At 59.4% G+C, this 26,953-nt stretch overlaps 1 protein-coding gene across 1 annotated transcript; it reads right to left on the reverse strand.

The window, feature by feature from the left end:
* Positions 1-7,513: 7,513 nt before the first annotated feature.
* C1QL4 (complement C1q like 4) lies at positions 7,514-22,748 on the reverse strand. The gene is made up of 2 exons (XM_084610605.1): positions 21,840-22,748; positions 7,514-7,792 (listed from the first exon to the last, which is right to left on the reverse strand). The coding sequence occupies exons 1-2, from the start codon at positions 22,392-22,394 to the stop codon at positions 7,613-7,615; spliced, it is 735 nt and encodes a 244-aa protein (XP_084466731.1). The 5' UTR covers positions 22,395-22,748; the 3' UTR covers positions 7,514-7,612.
* Between the last annotated feature and the right edge of the window lie 4,205 nt (positions 22,749-26,953).

Here is a 26,953-nt window from a genome sequence, read left to right on the forward strand (position 1 = left end):
TCCGTCTCAGTTTGTGTGGCATGGTGTCCCCTCCTCCACCCCGCGCCTGCCTGGGAAGGGAGGGGGCTGGGCTCTGAGAGCATTGTTCACCAGGAATCAGTGTGTCCCTAGGGGCTGCCCTGAACACCCCCATGCATCCTCCTGCCCCCGCACTGGTCCCTGCTGGGCTCCCTCACCTCCACAACCCCGGACTGCCCAAGCAGGCAGGGCCGAGAGCTTTCAGAAACTTTCCTGTGCAACCCCCAGCTCCTCCACAACCCACGGAGGGGGGTCCCACTGCCCCAACCCAGGTTCACCCAGGGGCCACCCTGCCAGCGCAGGGAAGGAGAAAGTGGGGGCCAGACCCAGCACCCCGGCAGGGGAGGAGAAAGGGAGACCCTGGGCTGGGTGAGAGAAAGGAGAAGGGGGGACACAGCCTCTGGCAGGGGGGAGATGAGGGTTGCAGGGTGTCCCTGAAAGGGAGCGGGCTGGGAGGGTGGTGACCCTGGTGTCACGGAGTGTGGGGGAGTCCAGGCCCTGCACCCCTCTTCCTGGGATTCCCTGAGACTCTCAGCCAGCCAGTAAAACAGAAGGTTTATTGGACAACAGGAACACAGTCCACAACAGAGCTTGTGGGTACCCCCAGGACCCCTCAGTCGAGTCCTTCTGGGGGAGCAGGGAGCTTAGACCCCAGCCCTGGGGCTCCCTGCGTTCCTCCACCCAGCCCCACATTGAAACTAAACCCCCCCAGCAGGCTCCCTCCTGCAGCCTCTGTCCACATTCCCGGGCAGAGGTGTCACCTCCCTGTCCCCCTCCCGGCTCAGGTGACAGGCTCTCAGGTCTCCCCTCCCCAGGGCACATTCCCAGGTCAACACTCCCCCCTCCCTGCTGCGTCACATCCTCACACCTGGGCCGCATGGTGGGAGGGGTTGGGGGACTGCAGGGAGCTCCTGGGGCAGCACCCAGGGACCCCAGATCAGGACCAGACCCGAACGCAGAGCAGAGCGCGGCCCTGGCCCAAACCGCCTCCAGTCCCAGCCCTGTAACATGGGCTGGTGGGCACGTGCCCCCCCCATTTATCCATTCTGCCTCCCCTCGCCCAGGAGTGGGTGGTTGATGGGGGGTGGGAGCTGGTTTGGGGGGAGGAAACGGACACCCGAAAAGTGAACTCCTGTTGAATGGCGGGGCCCAGGCCTGTCTCAGCGCCGCCTTCCCAGCCTGATTTGCCGATTACCGGCGTCCCGGGGGGGCGGGCGGGGAGCTCATTACAGGCGGGCGCCGCTGGGCAGCATCAGCGCGGTGACAGGGCCAGCCGGCACAGACGTGTGGGGGGGGGCGGTACTGGGCCCGTGTGTGCACGCGGCCTGTCTGCCTGCACACGCGTGTGCACCGTGAACGTCACCGCCCGGGGGGACCGATGGGCTGCAGATAGCACACAGCCAGCGGTGTCTTTGCTGACGTGCTGCAGACATGGTGGGGGGCAGGCAGGGCCCGCCGGGGCACCACGCGTGCATGGTGCTGTCATGGCCACTAGCAGGGCCCGCCGGGGCACCACGCGTGCATGGCGCTGTCATGGCCACTAGCAGGGCCCGCCGGGGCACCACGCGTGCATGGCGCTGTCATGGCCACTAGGCAGGGCCCGCCGGGGCACCACGCGTGCATGGCGCTGTCATGGCCACTAGGCAGGGCCCGCCGGGGTACCACGCGTGCATGGCGCTGTCATGGCCACTAGCAGGGCCCGCCGGGGCACCACGCGTGCATGGCGCTGTCATGGCCACTAGCAGGGCCCGCCGGGGCACCACGCATGCATGGCGCTGTCATGGCCACTAGGCAGGGCCCGCCGGGGCACCACGCGTGCATGGCGCTGTCATGGCCACTAGCAGGGCCCGCCGGGGCACCACGCGTGCATGGCGCTGTCATGGCCACTAGCAGGGCCCGCCGGGGCACCACGCGTGCATGGCGCTGTCATGGCCACTAGGCATGTCCCGCCGGGGTACCACGCGTGCATGGCGCTGTCATGGCCACTAGGCATGTCCCGCCGGGGCACCACGCGTGCATGGCGCTGTCATGGCCACTAGGCAGGGCCCGCCGGGGCACCACGCGTGCATGGCGCTGTCATGGCCACTAGCAGGGCCCGCCGGGGCACCACGCGTGCATGGCGCTGTCATGGCCACTAGGCATGTCCCGCCGGGGCACCACGCGTGCATGGCGCTGTCATGGCCACTAGCAGGGCCCGCCGGGGCACCACGCGTGCATGGCGCTGTCATGGCCACTAGCAGGGCCCGCCGGGGCACCACGCGTGCATGGCGCTGTCATGGCCACTAGGCATGTCCCGCCGGGGTACCACGCGTGCATGGCGCTGTCATGGCCACTAGGCATGTCCCGCCGGGGCACCACGCGTGCATGGCGCTGTCATGGCCACTAGCAGGGCCCGCCGGGGCACCACGCGTGCATGGCGCTGTCATGGCCACTAGCAGGGCCCGCTGGGGCACCACGCGTGCATGGCGCTGTCATGGCCACTAGGCATGTCCCGCTGGGGCACCACGCGTGCATGGCGCTGTCATGGCCACTAGGCAGGGCCCGCTGGCAGGGGGATGCACGGGCGGGGCTGGGATACAGACACGACATGTGTGTAACGTGACTGGAGCACGGGTGGCCAGGCCACGCTATGTGCATGCAGACAAACGTGTGCGGGCAGGCATGCTCCCCGTTCAGCGCAGGCTGGGGGCGGCCACACTACTCCCCCCCCGCCCCCCACCCAGACGCAGGGTTGCATACGGCGCATGGGGGGCGCACAAGGGGCCCAGCTGCTGGTGTGTGACCCGAACTCTCCTAGCAGGACACTGCCTCCCCATAACCGGCACAGGGGGGCACTGCACCCCCCCAGGCTGGGTGGCGGTGGGGGTGGGGGTTACTTTGGGGGGCAGTTTGCAGGGTGAGCAGGAGAAACAGCAGGGCTCAGAGCTGCCAAAGCCCAGGGGTGCTCAGTGCAGGATGTGGGGTGCGTCAGACAGTATTGGGGGGGGGGGAGTCTGGGGAGAGCCGTGCCTGAGTGCCCCATCTATGCCTCTCCTCTTTCACCACCATCAAAGCCCCCGGTCCCCTCCCCATGGGTGCCCCCGCATCTGGCCAGGGTGGGATCGAGGGGGGATCTTGTGAAAAACACCCCAGTGAGATGCACGCCCATCCCTGTGCAATGTAGCTGGTGCTCAGCTGCCTTGCCCCACCCCAGCAGTGGCTGCATTTCCGCCCTGGGTGGGTGAGCCCTGTGAGGTGATGCACCATAGCTGTATGGCACCCCTACCCCACATGCAGGGGCGCACACACACCCACAGACACGTGCACTGGCCAATGTGGTTAATTAACACTAATTGGCCAAGCAAAGGGGCTGGAATTGGAGATGAGGCTGGGAAAAGATTTCCTATAGCTGTGATCACCCTGACAGCAGTGCCCTGGTGGGAGCCCAGCACTGTGAACTTCCCCACAGCAGTGTCCTGGACTCAGGACTCCGGTGTTGCAAGCTTCCTGACAGCAGTGCCCAGGACCTCAGTGCGGTAAACTTCCCAACAGCAGTGCCCTGTGTGTGCCCTTCCCTGCAGATGTGTTGCTCCTTGGCGAGGACTCCTCGGGGTCAGAGAAGGGGAGGTGAGGTGCCCCAGACCCTGGGGAAACAGAGAAGCCAGGAGAGGCCCCTGGCTGGGGCTGGCAAAGAAGGCGTTAAAGTGCCGGGGGTGGAGAGGCCATGAGCATTCCTGGGCCAGGGAAGGAGCCAGGATCCTGGAGCAGGGACTTGGTGACACATGTTAAATGCATCCACGGGGGAAGGGGAGGGCAGGCCTGTAGCAAGGAAGGGGTTAACGAGAGGGGTCACGCCCAGGCCCAGAACCCCCTTGGCCTCAGCCTCTGGCACCCTCCAACCCGCCACATCCTGGGTGCTGGCTTCTGTTACAGCCCAAAGATCCCAGCTGGCCCCATGCGCAGCAAGGGAGCTGGTGCCCACGGGAGGGGCTGGGACCCAGCATTGCAGCTCAGGTGATCGTCCCTCCCTTCGGGGCTCCAGCTGGAGGCGGGATCCTCCTTCGCTTCCCAGCAGCATTGCAGTGTGGCTGTTGACCCGCCGCTGTGCCTCACCCCAGAGGTGGCTGCAGATCAGTGGTGGGTGAGTGAGCCCCGTGCATGACTGCATTGTGGCAACAGAGAAAACCCCTCCAAAGTGCGAGTCCAAAACCAGAGTGTTTTAATGGCGGATCAAACACAGAGCCTGGCGATCGGAGACATGGGTTCACGGGGCCCCTGGTGTGAGCGGCCCCGGGCGGGTTAATCGCAGCGAAGTGCCCCGGCCCCTGGACAGTTCGAACAGGTCACTGCACAGCTCCCTCCCGCGGCCCGTGGTCGGTGAGTGGCCAGCACATGGGGCTTGCATGCAGGGGGCAGCATGCGTGTGCGCAGAAGAGCAATGCTGCCCCAGTGAGGAATAGCTTCCACCAGGGGGTGACCTTTCTGAGTGTGCAAAGGAGGCGGGGCAGGGTGGGGAATGGGGGGAGGGGAGCAGGGGGAGGAGAGCCAAAGGCTGGGTGAGACTGAAATGAGGGGTGGCTGGGGTGATGGGGGGTGAAGGGGAAAGATGGATCGAGGAGAGGGAATTGGAGAACACCCTGTGCATGTGCAAACATACTTGCACATGTGCGTGCAAACACCTGCACATCCCCCTGCTGCGCATCCGTGTGTGCTCACTCAGACACGTGCCTGCAAAGCACCCACGTGATACGCACACGCCCTGCCACACTCACGGGGCAGAAAGAGCCAGCCCAGGTCTCTGGCGGGGAAGAGCCACGGGGGTGGCTGGGCCTGGCGGTTCGCTGGTGGGAGGGTGAGAGTGGGGCAGTGATCAGGGGTGTTTCTGCGGGTATGTGCGGGTCTGGGAGGATCTGACGGGGGATGTGGGGTGTACGCTGGAACAGTTGTGGGGTGCAGTGGGGTTTTGCAGTGATGCTGTGTGTGTGATGGGGGAACTGCAGTGGGGGGCTGTGGGTATGGAGGAGGGGAATGGCTGTGGGGGGGCGAGGGGTGTTGTGTGTATGGGGGAGGGGAAAGGCAGTGGGGGGGGGTATCGCAGGGGCTTGGCCGCGGCCCGGCTCTGACCCAACCATCTTGTTTCTTTGCTCGCTAGGAAGATGCTGGGGCGGAGTCTGGGCATTGCCCTTGTGGCACAGGCTCCCTGCCCCACCCACACAATACAGCCCCCACCCCCTGTGACAAAGCAGGACTGTTCTTAATGTTTCCTCTGAATGGTGTGGGGGTGCCTCAGTTTCCCCTAGGCAGTTCTTAAGTATCTAAGTGGTGCGATAAGGGTGTATGATCGTTGCAGAGCCCTAGAGGGCAGGTGTGTGCAGGGGTCTGGACACAGAGAATGGCCGACACCCTGTTTCCTGGCCACTGATGGCCTGGGCCCTTCCCCCTGCAAGGTGAGAGCTGAAGGGTTGGAGAACAAAGGAATCCGGTGACCTCCTGGCCCGGGAAAGGGACAAAGCCCAGAGGAGGAGGGGCTGGAGTGGGAGTCAGTTTGGGGCTGGCTGGGACATGGAGTGAAGTGCAGACGTGGTTGTCTGGCTCACTGCCCCCAAAATGGACCCGGCTGAGGGGTCCTGTTCTCTGCACCTGCAAGCTCTGTTTTAGACCATGTTCCTGTCCTCTAATAAACCTTCTGTTTTACTGGCTGGCTGAGAGTCCCGTCTGACTGCGGAGTTAGGGGGCAGGACCCTCTGGCTGCCCCAGGACCCCGCCTGGGCGGACTCACTGTGGGAAGCCCAGGGAGGGGCAGAGGAGGCTGAATGCTCTGAGGTCAGACCCAGGAAGGGGGAAGCCGGGGGAGCTGTGTGTCCTGCAGACAGGCTGCTCCCCGAGAGGAGACTCCCCAGAGTCCTGCCTGGCTTCATAGGGAGCAGGTCCAGAGCATCGCCCAGGGACTCTGTGACACCCCCGACTAGCCATGGGGGCAGAGGGAAGCCCCCCACTGCAGTAGGCAGCTGTGATGGGGGAGACCCCTGGCCCAGCCAGGCCCATCTCTCTATTACTCCAGAGAGACTCGGATCCTCCCGCTCCCAAAGGCTGGCTGGGAGGGGGACTCTCCATCGGCCCTTAGCCATACAGGGTCTATGACACACGCTCGAGCAGCTCCAATGGCCTCCAGCAGGGGCAGTGGAGAGATTATGTACAGACAGGCGCATGTCAGCCAGTTGATAGGACACGAGACCATTTCTTGGGCAATACCCAGTGGGCAACCCCCTGAAGTCTATATATCGTAATATCTAGGGCTGCCCCACAACCCTTCATGCAAGAGACTTGTGGGGCTGCAAATGGTGACAGAGTATAATCTGGGGAGAAGAGATGAGGGGTAGGAGGGGTTCTCCCCACTTTGGGGTCTGGGGGGGCCTCTGTACAAGGGTAGTGAGCTGTGGGGGGAGCTGGGATGCTCAATTCGTACCCCAATGCTAGGGAGAAGGCAGGCTTCTCTCCTGCCCCTGGGGGTGTCTGGCGGGGGCGGGGGCAGGGGGTAGGATCTGAGCAGAGGAGGAGGCGAGACCTGTTAGGAATCTGGGGGCTGTTTCCTCAGGTCCCCCTCCTGACATCCACCCAGTTCTGGACGAGGGTCAAGTCATTGGAGATTGAGGGGCTCGGGGGTGGGGGTGGGGGTGAATTTTCTGCCCAGCCTGCCAGTGCCATCCCCTCCCCCAGGGGGACAGGCAGGAGGGGCAGGGCCCCTGGGGTGGGAAAGACCAGCCCCTTCAGAACTGCGGCCCCCCACCCCAACGCCACATCCGTGCCCGACCCCTCCCTTCCCGGCGTCCCCCCCTTGGGCCCCACCCAGCAAGGAGATCATTAGCACCTCCCCCCAGCTGATGGGTGGGTTTGGGTCCCCACCACAGCCTGTTTTCTCCCCCCGCTCCGCAGCCACCGCCCCCATGTCTTCAGGGGCTGGTAACGTCTGGGGGTGCCAGAGCAGATGCCCTGAGCCCCTAGTTCCCCCTGCACCCCTAGACCCAGCCACCCACAGCCCCCCCGGGGGTCTGTCCCAGTTCATTTCCCTGAGCAGAGCCCCGGGGCCACGCTGGGGGGGCCGACGGGCTCAGTCCGGGGGGCCCCGGGGCCACGCTGGGGGGGCCGACGGGCTCAGTCCGGGGGGGCCCCGGGGCCACGCTGCGGGGGCCGACGGGCTCAGTCCGGGGGGCCCCGGGGCCACGCTGGGGGGGCCGACGGGCTCAGTCCGGGGGGGCCCCGGGGCCACGCTGCGGGGGCCGACGGGCTCAGTCCGGGGGGGCCCCGGGGCCACGCTGCGGGGGCCGACGGGCTCAGTCCGGGGGGGCCCCGGGGCCACGCTGGGGGGGCCGACGGGCTCAGTCCGGGGGGGCCCCGGGGCCACGCTGGGGGGGCCGACGGGCTCAGTCCGGGGGGGCCCCGGGGCCACGCTGGGGGGGCCGACGGGCTCAGTCCGGGGGGGCCCCGGGGCCACGCTGGGGGGGCCGACGGGCTCAGTCCGGGGGGGCCCCGGGGCCACGCTGCGGGGGCCGACGGGCTCAGTCCGGGGGGGCCCCGGGGCCACGCTGGGGGGGCCGACGGGCTCAGTCCAGGGGGCTCAGTCCGGGTAGATGATGAAGCCGGAGAAGGTGCTGTATTTGTTGGTGTTCCCCCCATGCACCTTCCCCCCGTCCAGCTTGACGAAAACCTCGTCGCCCACGTCCAGGTGCAGGATGACGCTGTTGCTGGCATAGTCGTAGTTCTGGTCCGCGTCCTGGGCGATGGCGCTGGCCCGCACCTGGGGGGACATGGGGGGGCGCGTTAGACGGGGGGGGCCGCTGCTGAGTCCCTGCCCCGCTGCCCAGAGCACAGCTCCCCATGCAATAGATCATGGTCCCCGATCCTGCACCCGCTGATGCATGGGAGGCCCCTGGTGATCCACCCCTCCCCCACGGCACCGAGGTACCCCCCCACTGATGGGGGGGGCAGCGCTGGCCAAAGACGCGCCCGGGGCGTGGTTCGGCCCCATGGCAGGGACCCATCCACTCCACTGGCCTCTTGGCCCCGGTGAACCCAGGGGCCTGAAGGCCATGGGCCTGGCCTCGGCGTCTCTCTGCCCCATGGGAAGGGCGCCTGGAAGGGGAGGGGGACCCCTGGGGTCCTCTCGTCCGACCCCGGCCTAGCACCGGCCAGGGGCCAAGAGCCGGGGCTGAACTAACGTGGGGACCGCCCTGAGTTCAAACCTTCCCGTCCCGGGCTGGGGGGTGAATCGCCCCCATCTGGGGCACTGGGTCTGGGGGTTAATCCCCTCCCCCAGCACCAGGGCAGCCGTTTCCTCGTCTGCGTTCGCCCCAGCTGCAGCTGCCCCGGCACTGGGGAACTCCAGCCGCCTTGGGAACCTCCGCTGTGGGGGGGCGGGACCCCCCACCTGACTGGCTGCCTTCCCCGCTGCGGAGGTTCCCAAGGCGGCTGGAGTTCCCCAGTGCCGGGCCAGCTGCAGCTGGGGCGAACCATCCCCACTCTGCCATCCCCACAATCGGGATGGCTGCTGGAGGCTGGCAGCGCTCTCCCCCTCCCCGCGCAGGAGCCAAGAGGGGCTTTTGGGTTGTGGGGAGGGAGCTGAAAGAGCCCAGCCAATCAGAGTGGCTGTGCTTCCCCCCCCTCCTGTGAACAATGGGCCAGTCTGCCCCCCCATCCCTTTCCTCCCTGTAAGGGGGGGGGAATCCCTGCCCCCCCCCAGGGCTGGGAGAGGGGGGTAAAGACCCTAGCAGCTGCAGGAGCAGAGGTGAGGTTGGGAGGGGGCAGAATTGATGTGGGGGCATAAGTAATTGCTGGGCTGTGGGAGGGGCAGTTGTGGGGCCGTGGTGGGGCTGAATTGAATCATTGGGGGTCTGGGGAGAAGCTGGGAGCTCCTGCAGCACGGGCCGGACTCATCGCCCTGACTGGGCGGGTCGGCAAAGCTCAATAGACTAAAACCATCCCAGAATCTGGGGTGTGGGGCCAGTCCCCCCATTCGTTTGGGATCCTGATGATCGACCGTCAGTATAGGGTTACGATTACTAATTCATCTCTATGTAATCTACACACAGAATTCATACAACTATATCATGAATTGAGAGATCAATTCTTAATTAATAGCGAATAGTAATTATATTTATGCAGGATCGTATTATTGTATGAGACGCCATGTAACTATAATTAATATAATCACTATATTATGTAATGCTCCATATAAGTATCATAGACTCACTATATTATTGTTGATTATTAATTATGAACTAATTGCATAGTGTGTTAAATATAATTAATATAACCACTGCCTTATGAATCTAGATGATCATTAATTGTGTCATACATTCAGACACTCACACAGTCAGTGATGGTGACAGAGGTTGTTGCTAATACGAGGTATTTGTCAGCATACAGTAGAATTAGCAGCAAGAGAAAGGCAGCCTCACCAGCATGGGGATAGACTCAGGACACCCCCCCACCCCACCCCCCACCTTGTCACATAAGCCCAGATCTCACATGATCTCCTGACTCCAGGAGCTGGGGCTTTCAGGAACCCGCCCTTCAGTCCCAGGAACATCAGCGCTCCCTTCACCTCCCCATGGGCCAGTTCTTCAGCCTCGCTTGTTCCCGAATCCAGCCGTCAGAACGATCGTTATGAATGGAGCTTAGTTCGGCGTGCTGAACGGGCCGGAGTCGGTGCTAATGATGCACGGGGTGTTAGCGATCAGAGGGCATCTCTGCACGGCAATGTGTGTGGATCCTAGGACGGCTCGTGCACGGCAGGACTTGGACCCTACCTGGTTTTGATCAGAGGGTTAAGTCCTGATAACCCTAATGCCACACTCTCCTGGTGCTTTGCAGCAGTAGCCGAGCAGGGCTATGCTGGAAGACGGGGCAGGCCCATGACAGGCGCTGGGCTGGGACCCAGGAGATCTGGGCATGTCCCTTGAATTTCTCCGGCCCCATTTACCCAAAGGGGACAGATTGCAGCCCTGCCTCTGTTTGCTTGGGGAGCTCTGCGGGCAGGGCCTGTCTCTCACTGACTCCATGCAGCCCCTGGTATGAGGGGTTGTGAGCTCAGCCGGAGCCCGTGGAAATAATCGATACGGCTGATGTGCCCATTATTAATGCCATGGGGCCTGATCCTGCTCCGCTTTAAGCTTGTGCAGCCCCGACTGACACAGATTTACCGGCCGAAATGGTTGCAGGAGCCCGGCCTTTCCGACGAAGGTGGGTTTCTAGGGCGGGGCCGGTCCCAGCGCCCTGCTTAAGGATGCGTCGGGCTTTGCTCTCTTTGTTACGTATGGAGCATGCGGCAGAGCGGCGGCCCCCAACCGCAGCCCGGGTGCTGGGGGGGGTGGTTCAAGGATTTGCGTGAGTTACAATGAATTTTAAAAAGCTCATTTAAGAAATGGATCCGTGGGCGTCTGGCCAGGCGGGAGCAAGCGCCGCTCAGCCGCTCTCGCCAAAACCAGTAAAGGTGTGACCTCGTCCACCCGGCCTTGCTAATGTCCAGGGACCGAGCCGGCGACAACCACGCCGCAGAGCCCGAGAACGGCCGGGAGGCAAATCTCGAGTCCAGCCGAGAGGACGAGGAAGGTTTTTTTCAAAGAATTTGCTGGGGTCAGTGGTCACTTTTTCCCATTAGGATATTAATAGGAAATATAATTATGGTCTGTTGATAATTGTATTTGATCATCGTCATATTTTCATTATTAATCACTCCCAGTAATAGATTGCACACAATCCGAATACAGCCTGTGAAATGTAAAACAAAACCTAACCAGGGTAGGGAGGGGGGAAGGGCACATGCCAGAGTTTTGCAGATGCTCCCACGCCTCCTTGGCTCTGATCTTCCAAGGGATTTAGGCACCTAACTCCCACTGGCTTGGTGCTCAGGTGTTTGCAGGATCTGACCCGAGGGGCGGGGGGTTGTAGCTTGTTTGTTCTCCTTGTTGTCACCTTTCCCTGGGGTGCACGTGACCCTCAAACGCATCCCGCCTGCTGCAGCCATGACTGGATGCAGAGAGCGAAACTGACGGTGTGGATGGGCGAGAAGCCGGAGGGAGGCTGCTGGGGGATGGTGCAGGCTGGGTGTGGGTCGCACTGGTGCCAAGCATCCCAGTGGCAAAGGGAACTGGCCTGGGTGCGGCCCAGCCCCCGTCCCGTTAACCTGGTTGGGTTTGGGGTGCTGTCGAATGAGTGGCTGTGGGCAGGCAGGGGTGACCCTGCTTTAAACCACTGCAGCTACCGGCCCGCCGTCCGGGGAATCAGCTCCTTTGCTCGGTCAGAGGTTTCCCTTCTGCCGGGGGCAGCAGGGGACGCTTGGCATCCTGCTGGCACCTGAGCACCTGCCCTGTGCAAAGCAGGGGGTCGGTCCTCTAGCTCACTGCACTGCAGGCCCTGGCCCCTGCGGCCTGCTCCTCTCTGCGCAGCGGGCCCCAGGCCCCCACTAGGGCCTGCGAGTCACCCCACGCCTGCCCCCACCCCCAGCCTCCTTGCTTCAGCTGTCCGGGCATCCCCTGAGCCCCGGCTAGAAAATCTCCGACAATGGGCCGAGGCCTTTCTGCGGATCAAGCTGCCACAGCAGGGGATAAAGCTCTGCTCAGCAGCTGCCTGTCATCCCGCAGAAAGGGATCAAACTGCCAGCAGGCAGCTTATAGCAGAGCCGTAAACAGGGACCAGCCTCCGCCGGGCACGGCCAGGGCTTTATGGGGTGGATTTAGGTCCCTTTCTCTGAATCCGTCTCTGCCTCGATTCCTCCGCTCCCCCCACGGGCTCCCTCTCGGTTGCCAGTTCGAATGCTGCGCAGGAGGTTGGCCACGGAGCAGCCCTCTGTGGACCGAGCCAGGCTTGGGTGGGTCCTGCCACCCTGGCAAGCCCAGGCCCTTGCTTAACATCCAGGAATTTAGCCTCACAAGTGTGCCTTGTTTTACAACTGGGGGAAACTGAGGCACAGAGACCTGCTCAAGGACACACAGCCAAGCAGTGGCAGATCTGCTGTGTCCCCCAGAGCTCTCCTTTTCCCACGTCAGGGTAGGCTGGGGTGCAGGGAAAGGCCTGTGGAAAGTTCACCCCCGCTGCTGTCCTGGCTCAGAGGGGTCAGCCCCTGGGTCGCTCAATCAGGCCCCAGTGTGAAATTCACTAAAACTCCCTGGAAACCCCAAACCTGGCGTCTTTCTCCCCACCCCCACTCTGAAGAATTGAAAATAAAACAGCCAGGGCCCATGGAAGTGTCCGCCGCGGAGACGAGCGATTAACAGCCTGCTGCTCCCCCCGCTGAGCTCTCCACATTAAAACTGCATGGAGGGGGTTAATTTCTTCTTGTTTCGCTGGAATTTCTCCACCCTGCCGGTGGGGTCCCTGGCATGCGGCCTCGGCCTCGCAGGGAGCTCAACAGGCAAACACACTGGCTCCTGCCCCCCTCCCATACAATGTGCTTCTGCCCCTCCCTTCACCTACAGTCACACACCCAATAACACAACACACGCACTCCGGCCCCCAGGGAGAGAGATCTGCATAACCGCACACACGCAGAGAATAACACAACAGCCCCACAGTCACACAAACGCTGACACGCTGAACAACACACGTTTTGACACCCTGCGAGTAACATCGTGACCGGCGGCAGGAAGTAACTAGTAACACAATTCCAGACACCCCCATAAATCCACAGATGTTTACGCTTCGCCAGACACCCCCCCCCCCCCTGCCCAAAGTCATTGCGCGGCCTGGCGTAGACCTGGGGAAATAACCGATTGGTTTGGTCTGGCAGCCAAAAAAAAATCCGAAAAATAAATTTGTCTCAGGTGGAATATTTTGCTTAGTTTTTGGGTGGTTTTTTCACCTTTTTATTTTTAGTTACATCCAGCGAAATTTCAGAATACTGCGGTTTGGAAACAACACGTCGAACTGGTTTGTTTTGAAAATGTCAAAGCGAAAACCAGTTTGTTTGACTGTTTAGAAATTTTTCACCCCCTTTTTGGGGAAGGGCAAAATTATTTGCTGAGTTTGTCAGGAAATTGCATTTTTCGGTGACTCAACTCTTTGCCTTCAGCGCAGGTCGACGGCCTGTCTCAGGCGTCCGTTGGTAACGGGATGACTTACGAATGCCGCAAGTTTTGAGCCAGGCCAAGATTTCAGGGGCTATTCCAGGCATCGGTGAGCAGAACCCGAGTCATTCTGGGGAAAACGGGAAAACCCCTTTCCGCTAAACTCCACCCCCCACCCGCAAGGGCCCGTTCGGCGCCACACGCCTCTCGAGCGCCCCGTCTCCTGCCTACACCTGTCCTGGCAGCCGTTTCAAATGCCACGGTCGCTGGTGGGGTCCAGAGTGTGACCTCGTGGACGGAGTATTGGGCAGGGACTCAGGAAACCTGATTTCTGTTCCTGGCTCTGTCACTGGCCTGCTGGGTAACCGTCACAAGTCATGCCCTCCGGTGCCTCAGTTTCCCCATCTGTATAATGACCCTGACCTTTGTGAAGCACTTTGAGCTCTCCTGCCGAGAGGCGAGCTGGGTGTGCTTAGTATTAATACACAAGTAACAGAGTGGGTGACCCTTTTACACACCTGGCCACACACACATGGAATCACACCAATGTAGAGACACAAGACTAATGCCCGTGCTCACACCCCATCTAACACACACACAGGGGCGCCTCTGGCTGGCTGGGAGCTGACACTTTCCTCTTCCTCGTGCTGGGATTCAGTAGCCAGAACCCAAGAAAGGAGCAGACTGGAGTGGCCGGGAGCTTGTCCTTGGGGGGGGGGGTCATTGGGTCCGCTGGGAGTTGGGGAGCTATTTCCCATTCTGCACTGCTGGGTTTATGTGGCTAAAACCCCTCCCCACCCAAAGAGGCAATTTTAATGAATTACCCTGCAGCTAAAGCTGGGCCATATAATTATCCCCATTGCACAGAGGGAGACACTGAGGCACAGAGCCGGGAAGGGACTTGCAGAGCCAGGAATAGAAGGCAGACGTCCTGGCTTCAACTCCCCAGTTCTAACCTGCTGGCTCCACCCCCACCCCCCAGCTCCCTGTGCTGGGAGCCCATCAGCTCTCGCACGCCGCAGGGCCGGACCGAGTCAGGACGTGGACAGAGACCTCCACGGCCCCGGCCTGGGCTCCACAAGAGGTGCTCTGACCCCTGGGCCAGCGCCGACCCCCACCGCCCCAGCGTGTGCTACGGGAACTAGCGTCAGGTGCTGGCTGGCAGACCTGGGGCCGTAACCCCGGAGCGCTGGGGCCATTGCAGCTTGGTAAGTTGCTGCCTGCCTCCCTAAACCCCCTCGGTCGCCCCGCCGCTGGTCACGTCAGGGATGCCCAGACACTGCGACGGTGCAGGGGGACCCAGCACCCCCTGGGCAGAGGGAGGCTTCGAGAGCGATCGCACCCAAGGCCTGAGATTCGCTCTGGGGCTCAGCGCCGAGCGCCCCAAGATGGAGGCACCTCGGTGGTGGGCTGAAATGCCACGTTACGTGTTGTGGCGTGTGCAAAGATAGCCCCTTGTTCTGCTTTTCACACCCGCGTTACCCGTGAAGTTAGCTGCTAGGGCCAGGCCTGCCGTCGCCCGGAGCCCCTTTCCTCCCAGAGCCCTTGGCAGACCTATCGAGAGATGGAACCGATCAGCCGGCACTGATCTGCAGCTGCTCGAGGGTGGGCGCAGCAGCTCTGTAACAGCAACAAGCAGCATGCCCAGGGAGCGCTTGCCAGCTCTGAAACGCAGCCACCTCTGGGGTGGAGCGCGGCAGATGTTTAAGGCTGCCTGATGGCTTAGGACAGGCTGTGAACAAGGACTCGCCCCCTTGCAACCGCAAAGGCGTTTTAGGGAGGCAGACTGGGGCGGCCTCCTGCTGACTCACCGGCTCTCCCCTCGCGCTTGCCTGTCCAGCAAGTGAGCCGGCTGAGGTTGGCTGAGCTGACAGGATCACAGCCGAGCTGGCAGGGCGGCCGCCTTGGAGGAGTTTCTGACAGTGTCTGTGAGCGGCGCGGGGGGGTGAATATGTGCTTTTAAAATGCTGCTGGAGAGAAGTCGAGAGGATTTGCTGCCTGTTGATGAACGGACTGTAATTCCTCAAGCGTTTTCTCACCTCCCCGGGGTGAGGAATGCAGCTTTGACGCACTCCTGGGGCAGATTTCCATTAGAGGCAGAAACTCTTGTGGGGGGGGAGGGAGGGGGAAATATCTATCGTAGCTTCATGTCTTCTGCAAAAGTAGAAGGACCTTTCCTTTATTTCAGAGCTCTGATTTGAGCGGCTTTGCCAGACCAGAGCCAGCCCCAGGTTCGCTGAACCCAGTGTCCCGGCTCTGACTGTGGCTGGCACCGTGTAGCGGACGAAGGGGTGAGATGGGAGACCCCTGCCACAGCAGACAGAAGGTAATTGGCCCCCAGGAAGGTCTCTTCTTGATCCCGCATCGCTAGAGACTGACTTAAATCCGGTGCAGGACGTTTGCTCTCAGTGCAGGGGTTAGGAGTCAGGACTCCTGGATCCTACTCTTTGCTCTGGTGGGGAGTGGTGTCTAGTGGTTAGAGCTGAGCAAGGACCTTGCCAGCGGCTCAGTGTGCGACCTTAGACAAGCCACCTCCCGCCCCCCCGCCCGTCTCTTCTTCCTCATGTGTAAATTCAGGCCAACGCTACCAAGCCTGGCAAGGAGCCGGGTCATCATTCAGGGCTACTTTAAACGTGCCCTGCACCCTCCGCCCATGGGGAGCATGTGGCCTTGAGGAGCCAGATGCCTCCGTCCTGGGGCCACGCTGAGGGCCTCTGGCAGAGCCTCCCCCGGGCCGGCGGCGTTGCTGCGAGCGGAGTGGTTTGTTGCTGTGAGTTTGGAGCGCGCTTGATTGACAGCTGCAGAGACCTGTGCCTATTTACTCGCCCCCCGGGACAGCTGTGCCTGCAACCAGCACCCCTGCCCTTGAGAGACCCGTGCAAGGGGCAGGACCGGGGTCAAATCTCCACGGCCCATTTAATCCTTGGCCTCTCACTGCAGCTGCCAATTAGCACCGGCCTGGACAGCTGTCTCCCTTCCTAGGGGCTCAGTTGAGGCTCCACAAACTCATCTCCATGCCTGTCAGACAGGGACCAGGTGGGAGCTGGCGCCCATGGGGCGGCCGGCTCCGTGTCCTGCTCCCTCCCAATGCGACGTCTCAGAGCTGGCTCGTAATTACTTTGAAATCTCCCTCCTTCAAACTGTCACCGCTCGGCAGCACCAGCTCTGGGATGTGAGACACGCTGGGCCAAACGGCTGTCACTTGGGGAGCTGCTGGAGGAGATGTGGAAACTGGGGCCCGGGCTCCGATTTCTAGTCTGGTCGGCTCAGGAAGGGAGAGCCTGGCCGATCAACTGGGGCTCGCTCCAGGATCCCCCCCGAGCCCAGATTCCCTCCCCAAACCTGACCCTGCCATGACAAGGTGGCTTCTCGACCCTGCGGGGGGGGGGGTGTCTGTGCGTGTATTTGTATCTCGCAACTTCAAACAATTTCTGGCTGGTACGATTGCCTCCGAAATCCACCAGTCTCCCCCCCCGGGGCACACTGACCCATCCTGCGTGTTCATAATCTGTGAAACGGTGCAGTGAAAATAGTGGGTTCCGGTGGGGGGGGTTGGAAAGGAAGAGTTTCTTCTGGCTTTTCAGGGGGAAGGGAGTTCGTGTCTTGCTGGCGGAGGGTGAAGGAATCCTAGCTGGTAAGAGCCCGTGGTCTCCCTGGGCCTGATCCTGTGACATGTGGCGCTGGGCGGCGGGGAGTGATGGAAGGCAATGGATACAAACATTTTATGGTGAGTCTCTCTAAGGGCCCATCAGCACCCAAATCTGACTGCCTGAGGGCAGATTTACAGCAGCTGCCCGTCACTGTCTTGCCAATAGGACATAAATACCACTAAGGCTTTAATTCCCTGGTAAAATAAGCTACATAAATAAAAAGTGCAGAGGGCCTTTATTAGACCTAGACGGAAAGGCCGGGTGGGGTGTCTGTGAGGGAGGGGATGTCTCCTGTCTGATCTTGTTTGACAGGAGAGTGTTTTGGTATTAAAAATAAAATTAAAAAAAAAAACAACCCACTGACAAATTGACTGCAAACAGGTCCCCGGGGACTCATGGAATGAACCGATCTCACCAGCAGCGATGTCTGTTTCTAGCCCTCCTGATATTTATTATTTAATAACCAGGCGATTCTTCCTGTTTGCAAGCGGAGGGAGAGAGGAGGGTGTCCCAAGGTGTGACTGCCCCATAGATACACCCAAAGCATCCCTATTAATCTCTCTCAAAAAAAAATAAACCTGACCTTTGGGGCCGTTTTCCGGTCAGCGCTATTCCAGCCTCTGCTTTTATTCTAAACTAGGACTAAACCGGCCAGACCTACAATGATCCCAGATTTCCAAGCTGTAGTATAAAGATGGGGGCTAGGATGTTTTTTTTAATATATTAGGTGCCAGACCCTCAGCACTGAAGTTGACGGAACCATGTCAGTTTACACCAGCTACAATTCTGGCCCCTGGAGATGATCAGAATTCATTATCAATAGCCTTTGATCTAGTCGAGGTGCCGGCCAAACCGCCCTGAATAACGAACTGATCCTCTGGCAGGGGGACAGAAGAGTGATGGTAACGGCCAGGTTCTTTTGCTGATTGAAGGGGAGAGGGTGAGCCAAATGGGAACTTTTCACACCAGACTCATTTTAGGTGGTAGCTGGCAAGAAAGCCAGTCCCAGCACCCCAGTACAGACCTCACTGCTGTGACATGGGACAGGAAAGCCTGCAGCTGACAGGAGAGAAACTGACACAGGCAAAGAACCGTACGGCCCCCCGGCGACGTTGCTGCAGCAGCACTGGGCCTTGTTCTCTGTTGCCCGGCACCTTGCGCCCGGGTTTACACCAATGCACTGTGGGTGTGAAAAGTTTCAATTCTGGCTGCGTTTGGCCTGGATGTAAAGGATCACACATGGTGACAGAGGTCCAGGGGCTTCAGTCGGCACCGGCTCAGGATTGGGCCCCGCGGTGAAAGGACTCGCTGATATAGAAAACAGTGGGGTTTGGGCGTTAGCGTCTACTAATCCCACGGCTAAAGACACTTGGTGACCAAATGTAAATATGTCTATTGATTTGCCCAAGAGACACACAGACGGCTTCTCCGAGGAGCTGCTTTCATTAGTCCAGGCAGCCGGTGGGAGGGAGAGGGGGATGCATTTAAAGTTTGAGATCAATGGCTTATTTATCTTTAATAAATGGAGGGTGTCCAGGTTGAGCTTCTAAATGGTGTCGTTTTAGCTCAACTGTCAAGTTATTTTCTTTATTGAAAAAGGAAAAGAAAAGAAAAGAAAAGAAAAAGAATCACCTGATACTAAGTATCTTAATCCCGGCCTTCGCGTGGTTCTCTGGGCATGTGAACATCAACCCCATAAAATAGGAAATAAACAATATTTCTCAGGGTATTTTTGAAAAAAGCAGGAGGAGGACTTGTGGCACCTTAGAGACTAACAAATTTATTTGGGCATAAGCTTTCGTGGGCTAAAACCCACTTCATCGGATGCATGCAGTGGAAGATACAATAGGAAGATAACTGTATTTTCACTCCATGCATCCGATGAAGCGGGTTCTAGCCCACAAAAGCTTATGCCCAAATAAATTTGTTAGTCTCTAAGGTGCCACAAGGACTTGTTCTTTTTGCGGATACAGACTAACACGGCTGCCCCTCTGAAACAGGGCATTTTTGTTTGTTTCTGGGCCAGGTTCTATGCAGCGGATTTTAAAGCACCCGACCCCGCTTTGGAGCGGATGCTAATAAAGCATGTGGAGGTGAGGAGAAGATTTGATATGAGTTTATTGACAGTGGAGTAGAAGAGGAAGGGAGAAAAAGACAAATGATTCTCCAGAGATGAAAAATCTCAGGTTTTTATCCCCCCTGTTGGGGAGACTTGGGAGGATTTTAGAGGAAATTTTGAGAGTGTAAATCTGTCAACATGGTGAGTGGGTATCTATCGACATCGACGCTCTCTCTCTAGAAACACCCTCGGTAAACATATGCAATATAGTAAATCTAGGTGCGTGACAGTATTTAGTGCTATAGAGACACTTTGAAATGCATATAAACTATTAACCATTATGTGCATATAGATTTACTATTCAGCTACACGTACAAAGTATTGTGTATCACACAGTCTGCGCAGGATATATGTACATAAACTGTTTCTTTATAATTACGTGTCTACACACCACTAAACTATTAAATAGGGTACATACATTCTGTAAAGTATTTATATTATAGACACTGAAATGTAGCCATAATACACACTCACCCACAGAGGCGGTAGGGTTGTGTTTATAATATCCTGTACAGGGCGCACAGAATCGCAGTTTAATAGCATATATTGGACTATAGACTATTCTATATAAACTGTTCAACCGCTGATGTACATTACATATTAGACAAACACACACTGAATGTATAGTTAATAAATATCCCTGCTAGACGTATAGATTCCCCTGTGCACTCTCAGTATATTATAACATACATTACACATGCAAGCAGCCGTATGTAATATCTATTACACACACACACGTAAGAACTGCTTATGCTTCTATAACGTCTCTCCTCTTGAACGATCAATGAAGGTGCAGATACTTCTCATCTTATTTTATTTTTTGGCTCAACACAGAGCAGGTTTTGAAAACCCATCTCCGGTATTCCGACTCCTGCTAATCTGAAAAAATGTAACAACTTCTCTCCCACACCACGACCCCCCACATTTGATTAAACTTTACAAGCCCATCTCTCTGTGTTCTGAAGGAGTGTGTGTGTGTGTGTGTATTTGTGGGTTGCTTTGATTGTTGCATGTATCTTATTCTTTGCTATTTTTGGGGTAGGGGGGGGAATCTATTTTTCTTCTAACAATTGCTGCAATAACGTCTGGACTCTGATAACACAATATTTTACAAATAAAATAGCCCACGGCTATCTTAAAAATAAATGCCTCTCGGATTCCAGATGCTCTGAGGTTTGCTTTCATTTTTTAAAGGAACGGGTAACCCTGCCCCTCCGTATTCTGAAGGACTGAATAGAACTGAATAGCTTTGCCCGGACCTTCTTGTTCTCTGTATTTTACTTTAGGAATAATACAAACAAACCGGTCAGCTCCCAAGCCAAGGTGTCTGGTATGAGGAGTTGGCAACTAATTCTAACCCAGCACTGGGTCACAAACCTAAAGGGACTTTCTTGAACCGGAGGGTTCCCAGCAAAATTAATCTTGTTTGCATTTCAATTTTCTTAACTCTTTATTTTGTCCCTTAAAAAAGAACCTATCTATCTATCTATCCCCACACACCCCCTCCATAAATCCCCTCTATCTATCTATCCCCATACACCCCATCTATCTATTTATCTATCCGCATACACCCCATCTATCTATCCCCATACACCCCCCTCCATAAATCCCCTCTATCTATCTATCCCCATACACCCCATCTATCTATCTATCCGTGTACACCACCCTCCATAAATCCCCTCTATCTATCTATCCCCATACGCCCCATCTATCTATCCCCATACACCCCCCTCCATAAATCCCCTCTATCTATCCCCATACACCCCATCTATCTTTCCGCATGCACCCCCCTCCATAAATCCCCTCTATCTATCCGCATACACCCCATCTATTTATCTATCCCCATACACCCCCAACCATAAATCCCCTCTATCTATCCCCACACACCCCCTCTATCTATCTATCTACCTAAAATATATTTATACAATTGAAAACCCACCGCATGGTCAGCATTCTCTAAACAATACCCCGAGCATTGCCATACATAAACGTTATTAGTACCAATGTTAATAACGAAATACCATTATGAACAGAAGGATTATAGCCCAGGGCATGTAAAGGGGTCATAGGAAGTCGCTGGATTTTAGAACGTGCCCTGTTTGTAGGGGTCTAGGCAGCCCTTCCCACATGGGATTTATGGACCGATGGTCTGAGGAATCAGACCCTGGCTGCTGCCCTTCCCCTCCCCAAAGCTCCGAATCCATCACACACACACAGCTCTGGCAAGGCTGGGCACAGGTGAGAGGGCAGGTGTGCACACTGGCAGGGTGGAGCTGGGGAGCATATGCTTGGAGGTAGGTTTGGCTGATTTACAGGTAAAAGCTACTGTCTTTCATGGCTGGGTTGGCAGGAACTGGGACCTGCAGGTGAGGTGAGAAGAGCCAATGGGAGTTGCAGGTGGGGTGGGCGGAGCCAGTGGGGTGAGGGGTGGGGTTGCAGGTGATGTGGGTGGAGCCAGTGGGGGAGTGGACCTGGGCTGGGTGGAGCCAATGGGGAGAGGGGTGGCTAGCAGGTGAGGGGGAGGAGCAAGTGGGCTGGGCGGAGCTAGGGGGGAGAGGGGCGGGGTGCAGGTGAGGTGGGCGGGGTGCAGGGGAGGTAGGCGGGGCCTGTGGGGGGCGGGTTCCAGGTGAGGTGGGCGGGGCCCGTGGGGGAGGGGCAGGGTCCAGGGGAGGTGGGAGGAGCCAGTGGGGGGGCGGGTTCCAGGTGAGGTGGGCGGAGCCCGTGGGGGAGGGGCAGGGTCCAGGGGAGGTGGGAGGAGCCCGTGGGGGAGGGGCAGGGGTCCAGGGGAGGTGGGCGGAGTCCAGGGGAGGTGGGCGGAGTCAGTGGGGGAGGGGGCGGGGCCCAGGGGAGGTGGGCGGGGCCCGCGGGAGGTGGGAGGAGCCAGTGGGGGAGGGGCGGGGCCCGCGGGGGAGGGGGCGGGGCCCGCGGGGGAGGTGGGCGGGGCCCGCGGGGGAGGGGGAGGGGCCCAGGGGAGGCGGAGGCCGCAGAGCGGGGGCGGGGGGGCTCTCTTACCTGCCCGTTCTTCATGAGGTCGGCCCACATGCTGGTCCCGTCCCCGCCGCGCATCAGCACGTGGTAGGTGAAGAAGTAGATGCCGGGCAGGGGGCAGGTGAACTTCCCGCGGGTCGGCTCGTAGTAGTTCCCCACGTTGGTCACCACGTCGTCGAAGCGCAGCACCTCGTAGCCCTCGTGGGGCTTCCGGAGCCCGGCGTAGAAGGCGATCCGGGGGCTGTAGAGCGAGGGGACGTAGCCCCCCGGCCCCGGCCCCGGCGGCCCCGGCCTGCCCGGCTCTCCGGCGGGACCGCGCGGCCCCGGCGGCCCCGGGGGGCCCGGCGGCCCCCGGATCCCAGACTTGCCCCTCCTCCCTGGGTCCCCTTTGCCCCCCGGCGGGGCCGGGGGCGGGGAGGCGACGGCCAGCTCCGGACTGGCCTCGGCGGAGGCCGCCCCGTGGGTCTGGGGCGTGTGGGGCTCGCAGACCATGTGGCAGCTGCCCAGCGCGCCGTCGGGCGAGGGGGCCTTGGAGCGGTGCACCACCAACGGGATGGCCACCAGCAGGACCAGGACCATGGCCACCCCGATGGCCGCCCCGATCACCCTCTTCTTGCGGCTCAGCCTGGACGCGGCCAGGGCTAGGAAGTCGTCTTCGCTTTTGGAGGGAATGGTGGGAGCTTCTCCAGGGACGGGCCCGGGGGGGCGGATCCGGAACCCCCCAAAGAGTCCGGGGAGGAGAGGCGGCCCCGGCGCGGCGCCCACGGAGCTGCCCTGCGGCGCCCCCGGGCCGGCTCCGCTCCGCTCCGCAGCCGGCTCCGCTCCGCACTTGTTGACTCGGCTCCGAGGGACGGGAAAGTTCCCACCAAGTTGCCCAGGCGCGGGGCGCCCGCGTTCCCTGCCGCCCGCGCCGCCGCCCCGCACCGCGCCGGAGACGCGCTCTCCTTGCCGGGAGACGCTCCGGATTGCTCGCGCTTCGCTGGACGCAGCGGCAGCGGGCGGGGGGGGGGGGGTCGGCGAGAGCTGGGAGGAGGGTGACGGGGGGGGGAGACTGCGAGGTTTTGTCTTCCCCTCCTGTCTCCCGGAGGGGCCAGCTGGTGACCGCGGCAGCTCCAGGCTTCTCCTCGTGCCAGCTCAGATGGGCATCATCTCTGCGCAGCAAGCCGGAGCGGGAGCCTCCGGTCCCCCCCCCCGCCTCCCTGGCGCCCCCCACCCCGAGCTCCCCCGGCGCTCAGCGGGGAGGGAGCGAGGAGGCCGGCCTGAGCGGCGGGAGAGGCCGACGGTCGCTCGAAGACCAGCAGGGCCACCTCGGGGCCCAGGAGGGAGGCGAGGGCCAGCCCCGTGTGGGATCCCGTCCAGAGCAGCCGGGCTCCCCGCTGGAGCGAGGGGCAGGCTGGCGGGGCCGGGGGTCCGCGGGCATCGTCCCCAAGTGCCGCGGGGGAGGAGACCCGGCTCAGGCAGGGAAACATCACGTCTCTTCCGACGAGACGTGGAGCCGGCGGGGGGTGACCCCGCCGTGCGCCTGCTGCTGGGCCCCACTGGGGCCTGGTGTTATCCGGGTTCCTATTACTGCTGTTCCCTCCCTCCCCCGTTCCGGGCTGCTAATCCTGCCGCTCCGGCCCCCCCCGCTGGAGTCTGTTTCAGGCTGTATTTTGTGTGCTGGGTTTGTATCGTTCCCCTGTGCAATTAACGCGCTTTACCTCCCGCCTCTCTCTGCAGAGACTGATTAACAGCTGACAGATCGGCTACAGGGGCTGCAAAGCATCACAGTCATTAATTAATCAATTACCCCCCACCCCCACCCCGTCCAGGGATCCTAGCGCACGTGAGGGGCAGGGAGGCGCCCGCGTGTAAACTAACCTACCCTTGCAGGGGAGCCAGGCCGGCGTGTTTACACCAGGCATCCATAGACATGAGGGATGCGGGGATGTGACACCCCTGGCCATGCTCCCGGGCTCGGCCGGCAGCGGGGTGCAGAGGCCAGAGCCCCTTAACATGCACAGCTCAGCTCAGCCTGGCCTAGCCCCTAATTCCCCCATCGCTGAGCTAGGGCAGGGCAGGCCTGTCAGCCACACAGCCTCACCGCCTGGCCAGGGCTGCCCTCTGGCTACCCGAGCTCCCGCTGGGTTTCAGCGTGATTCCGGGGGAGTTCCTATTGACGTACCCAACTCATGACGCCTTCAGGGGGCCTGTTTCTCAGAGCAGGAGACATTGAGCCTCAACCGAGCACCCCCAAATCAAAGCTCCTAGAACTCGCGGGTTCCTTCTGGAAACCTTGGCCAAAGTGTGTGTGTGAATGTGAGTATAAATCTATTTGACATACACGCTCCTCTTTGCAGGGCACCTCTCTGTAGAGGGGTTCATTCGATGCACGCTGTAGGGAGGTGGTACCTTGCTATTCTCGTGGCTGTTGCACAGACAAATACACAACGTGTGTGTGTCAATTCTGTGGGGGTGTGAGGCTATTTGGGGAGTGCGAGGAGACTGGGGCGTGTAACGTGCAGAGGGACAGCCGAAGAGCAATATGGCTGTACGGTTAGGAGGGTACAAACGTTCTGTATATCGACAGAGCCAGCTCTGCATGTGTGTGGGGGGGGTGCATGAGAGAGACAGCTGGTCCCCTGGCCAGCCCTCTGTCAGGATGTCACTACTTGGCTAGCTGGCTGGCCAACGGTCCCGTTCGGTGCTAGTCTAGGCAGGTTCCTAACCCCCCTGGACAGGTACCTCAAGCTAGTAGCAATAGAAATTTCAGACAGCTTTTTAGAGCTTGACACGTAGTCTGCTCCCCTGACAACCCCCCCTTATTAAAATGCATTTTGAGGGGCCTCCGGTGACTTTAAGCCAGTGAAATGTCACGATGGGTCTGGTCTCCACTGGCTGCGCAATCTTGGAAACAAAATCAAGTTACAGAGGATTAAAAATCCCCATGGTGTGTGTGTGTCTCTCTCTGCTTATTGTCTGTTAGTTTGTGTAGTTAGTGCCTCTGTGTACGTGTGCCGTGGCGCTTTCCCGTTCTTTGTTTGCACACGTAAAACCTTTCTCAGCAAAGGTTCCTTCTTTGATCGCCCTCAGGACCTGGGGGAATTGTAGTTAATTTTTAGGCCGAGCTCGGAGCCAGGGTCTGGCTATTCCAATACATCTCAATAGCTACCAGTCTCTGGCCTGCAGCAGTTGTCTCCCATGCTTCCACATCCATCTTGGCAGAAGAGCAGGGGACGTTTTGCGCTTTGGGATCTGATTTATGGTTGCTCTTTTCGAATCTTTACTGAATTTGCTCCTTTGATGCAAATGTACCTCCTGCCCTCAGAGCTCCGGGGAGCTGTGCTGATTCCGGAGACTCGCCATCCAGAGAGAGTCAAATCTGCATTTTCTGAGCAATTAGGACAGAAAGGAATATTGTGCAAAGGGCTGCCTGGTTCTCCAGGGTGGCGACCTCCAGCTTTCCCTGACACCCGGCCCCTTTCAGATCAGCCGGCGGGCTGGGAACTGGGCCGGCGCTCGATAGCAATTCCATCTCTTTGTCCGCTCCTTGCCCTGCCCCGCCAGCAACGGACTCTCACTTTTAACGGGGGTTTAGATGTGAGACGTTCGTGGGTCTCGCCTTTATGCGTGTGCATGTTAAGGGGATTGTCAGTGTGTCTCTGAGCACGTTTCCCTCTGTGTTTGTGTGTGTGTTACGGTGTGAATTTGTGTCTGCCTGGGCGTTGGTGTAAATCGGCATGTGTGTGTGTGTTGGTTTCTGGGTGCCTGTCTGTCTTGCGGCGACTTGCCCCGGTTTGAGTGCCCACGCCCCGGAGCAGGCCTGCAGCATCAGCACTTGCGATCGTACGTCTGGTTTAGCCGTATCGTTTTTAATTTGCAGGCCGGGCCAGCCCCCTTCCAAAGGGCAATAATCAATCAGCCGGGATATTAGACGGATTTATGGGCGCTTTGTGCACCGGGATCAATGCAATTCTGGAAAAAAAAATTCGAACAATGTTTGTGCAACAAATTACAGCAGCGGGAATGTCCCCCTCCCCTAGGCAGGGAGCGGAGAAGAATCCGGGGGGGGGGGTGCACCAGTCAACGGGCGGCTTTTCCTCCCCACCTTGGACCAAGGCCTTGCCCCCCACCCCCATCGGCTTTGGCTTAGCAGCAGCTGCCCCTAGTCGGGGGGAGGTGCTTGCTCTGTGGGCCACCAGAGCTGCTGCCTTCCTACCCCAGAGGACCTGCTGCCCCAGACTATGATCCTAATGAGCAGCAACAGCAAATTAATTAGCAAGGAAAGCAAGGGGGAGCCCTGCGGAGCCATGTGCTAATTAGCAGGACAGGGAGGGCTGGCTGGGACGTGGTAGGATCCTGGTGCCCCAGAGTGAAGGGCGATCCCTGCCCAGCTGCCCTGTGGGGGCTTTCCTCTGACCCAAGGGGGCTCAGGGGAGGGGTTTGCTGAGCTGCCGCACTTGGGGCGCCAAGCCAAGGAAGGGAGGAGACTGCAGCCTGGCTTCCCTGGGGCTGGGCTCTGGCCCCATCAGCTCCAGCCTTTGCCTTCCATCCAGGAAGGTGGAGCATGTTGACTGAGAGGAAGGGGCACGGGGCCATGGCACAGGGCAGAGAACGCCAGCCAGTGACCCTGGCGGTGCTCAAAGGGATTGCCCAATGCATGGGGAAACTGAAGCTCAGAAAGGGGATGTGACTTGCCTAAAATCACACAGCGAGGTAGAGAACCCAGGAGTCCTGATTCCCCCCACCTCCCCCATCATTAGATCCCACTCCCAGAGCTGGGGATAGAACCCAGGAGTCCTGGCTCTCAATCCCCCTGCTCTGACCCCAGAAGTGGGACAGGGGAGGGGAACACAGGGGGGATGGAGAGTGGAAGGGGAGGGAGGGAAGGAAGGGGACAGCAAATGCTGAAGGTAAAAACAGAGGCATAGGAGAAGAGCAAGATCAGAGCTGCAAAGGAAAATCTGGTAAAAAGGAGTTCAAACCGGAGCAGAGAACAATGAGATCAGAGGAACAAGGCCCTGGGGGTGGAAAAAGGAGCCTAGGGCAGGGGGGAGATGGGGGTGCTGAGTGCTGGGGCTTGTGCTCATGGGCTGGATTCTGCTCTCTGTCACCAGGGGGGAAATCCAGTCAGCCACTGGCTGCAGCAGGGCCTGGGC

This window comes from Lepidochelys olivacea, assembly GCF_965140295.1.
Source record: "Lepidochelys olivacea isolate rLepOli2 genome assembly, chromosome: 20".
Taxonomy (NCBI): Eukaryota; Metazoa; Chordata; order Testudines; family Cheloniidae; genus Lepidochelys; species Lepidochelys olivacea.

Excerpts from the sequence above, each read along its gene's own strand:
- C1QL4 (XM_084610605.1), bottom strand. The coding sequence starts at position 22,394 with ATGGTCCTGGTCCTGCTGGTGGCCATCCCGTTGGTGGTGCACCGCTCC. Across the intron at positions 7,793-21,839 it reads ACCTCATGAAGAACGGGCAG|GTGCGGGCCAGCGCCATCGC; the intron begins GTAAGAGAGCCC and ends ATGTCCCCCCAG.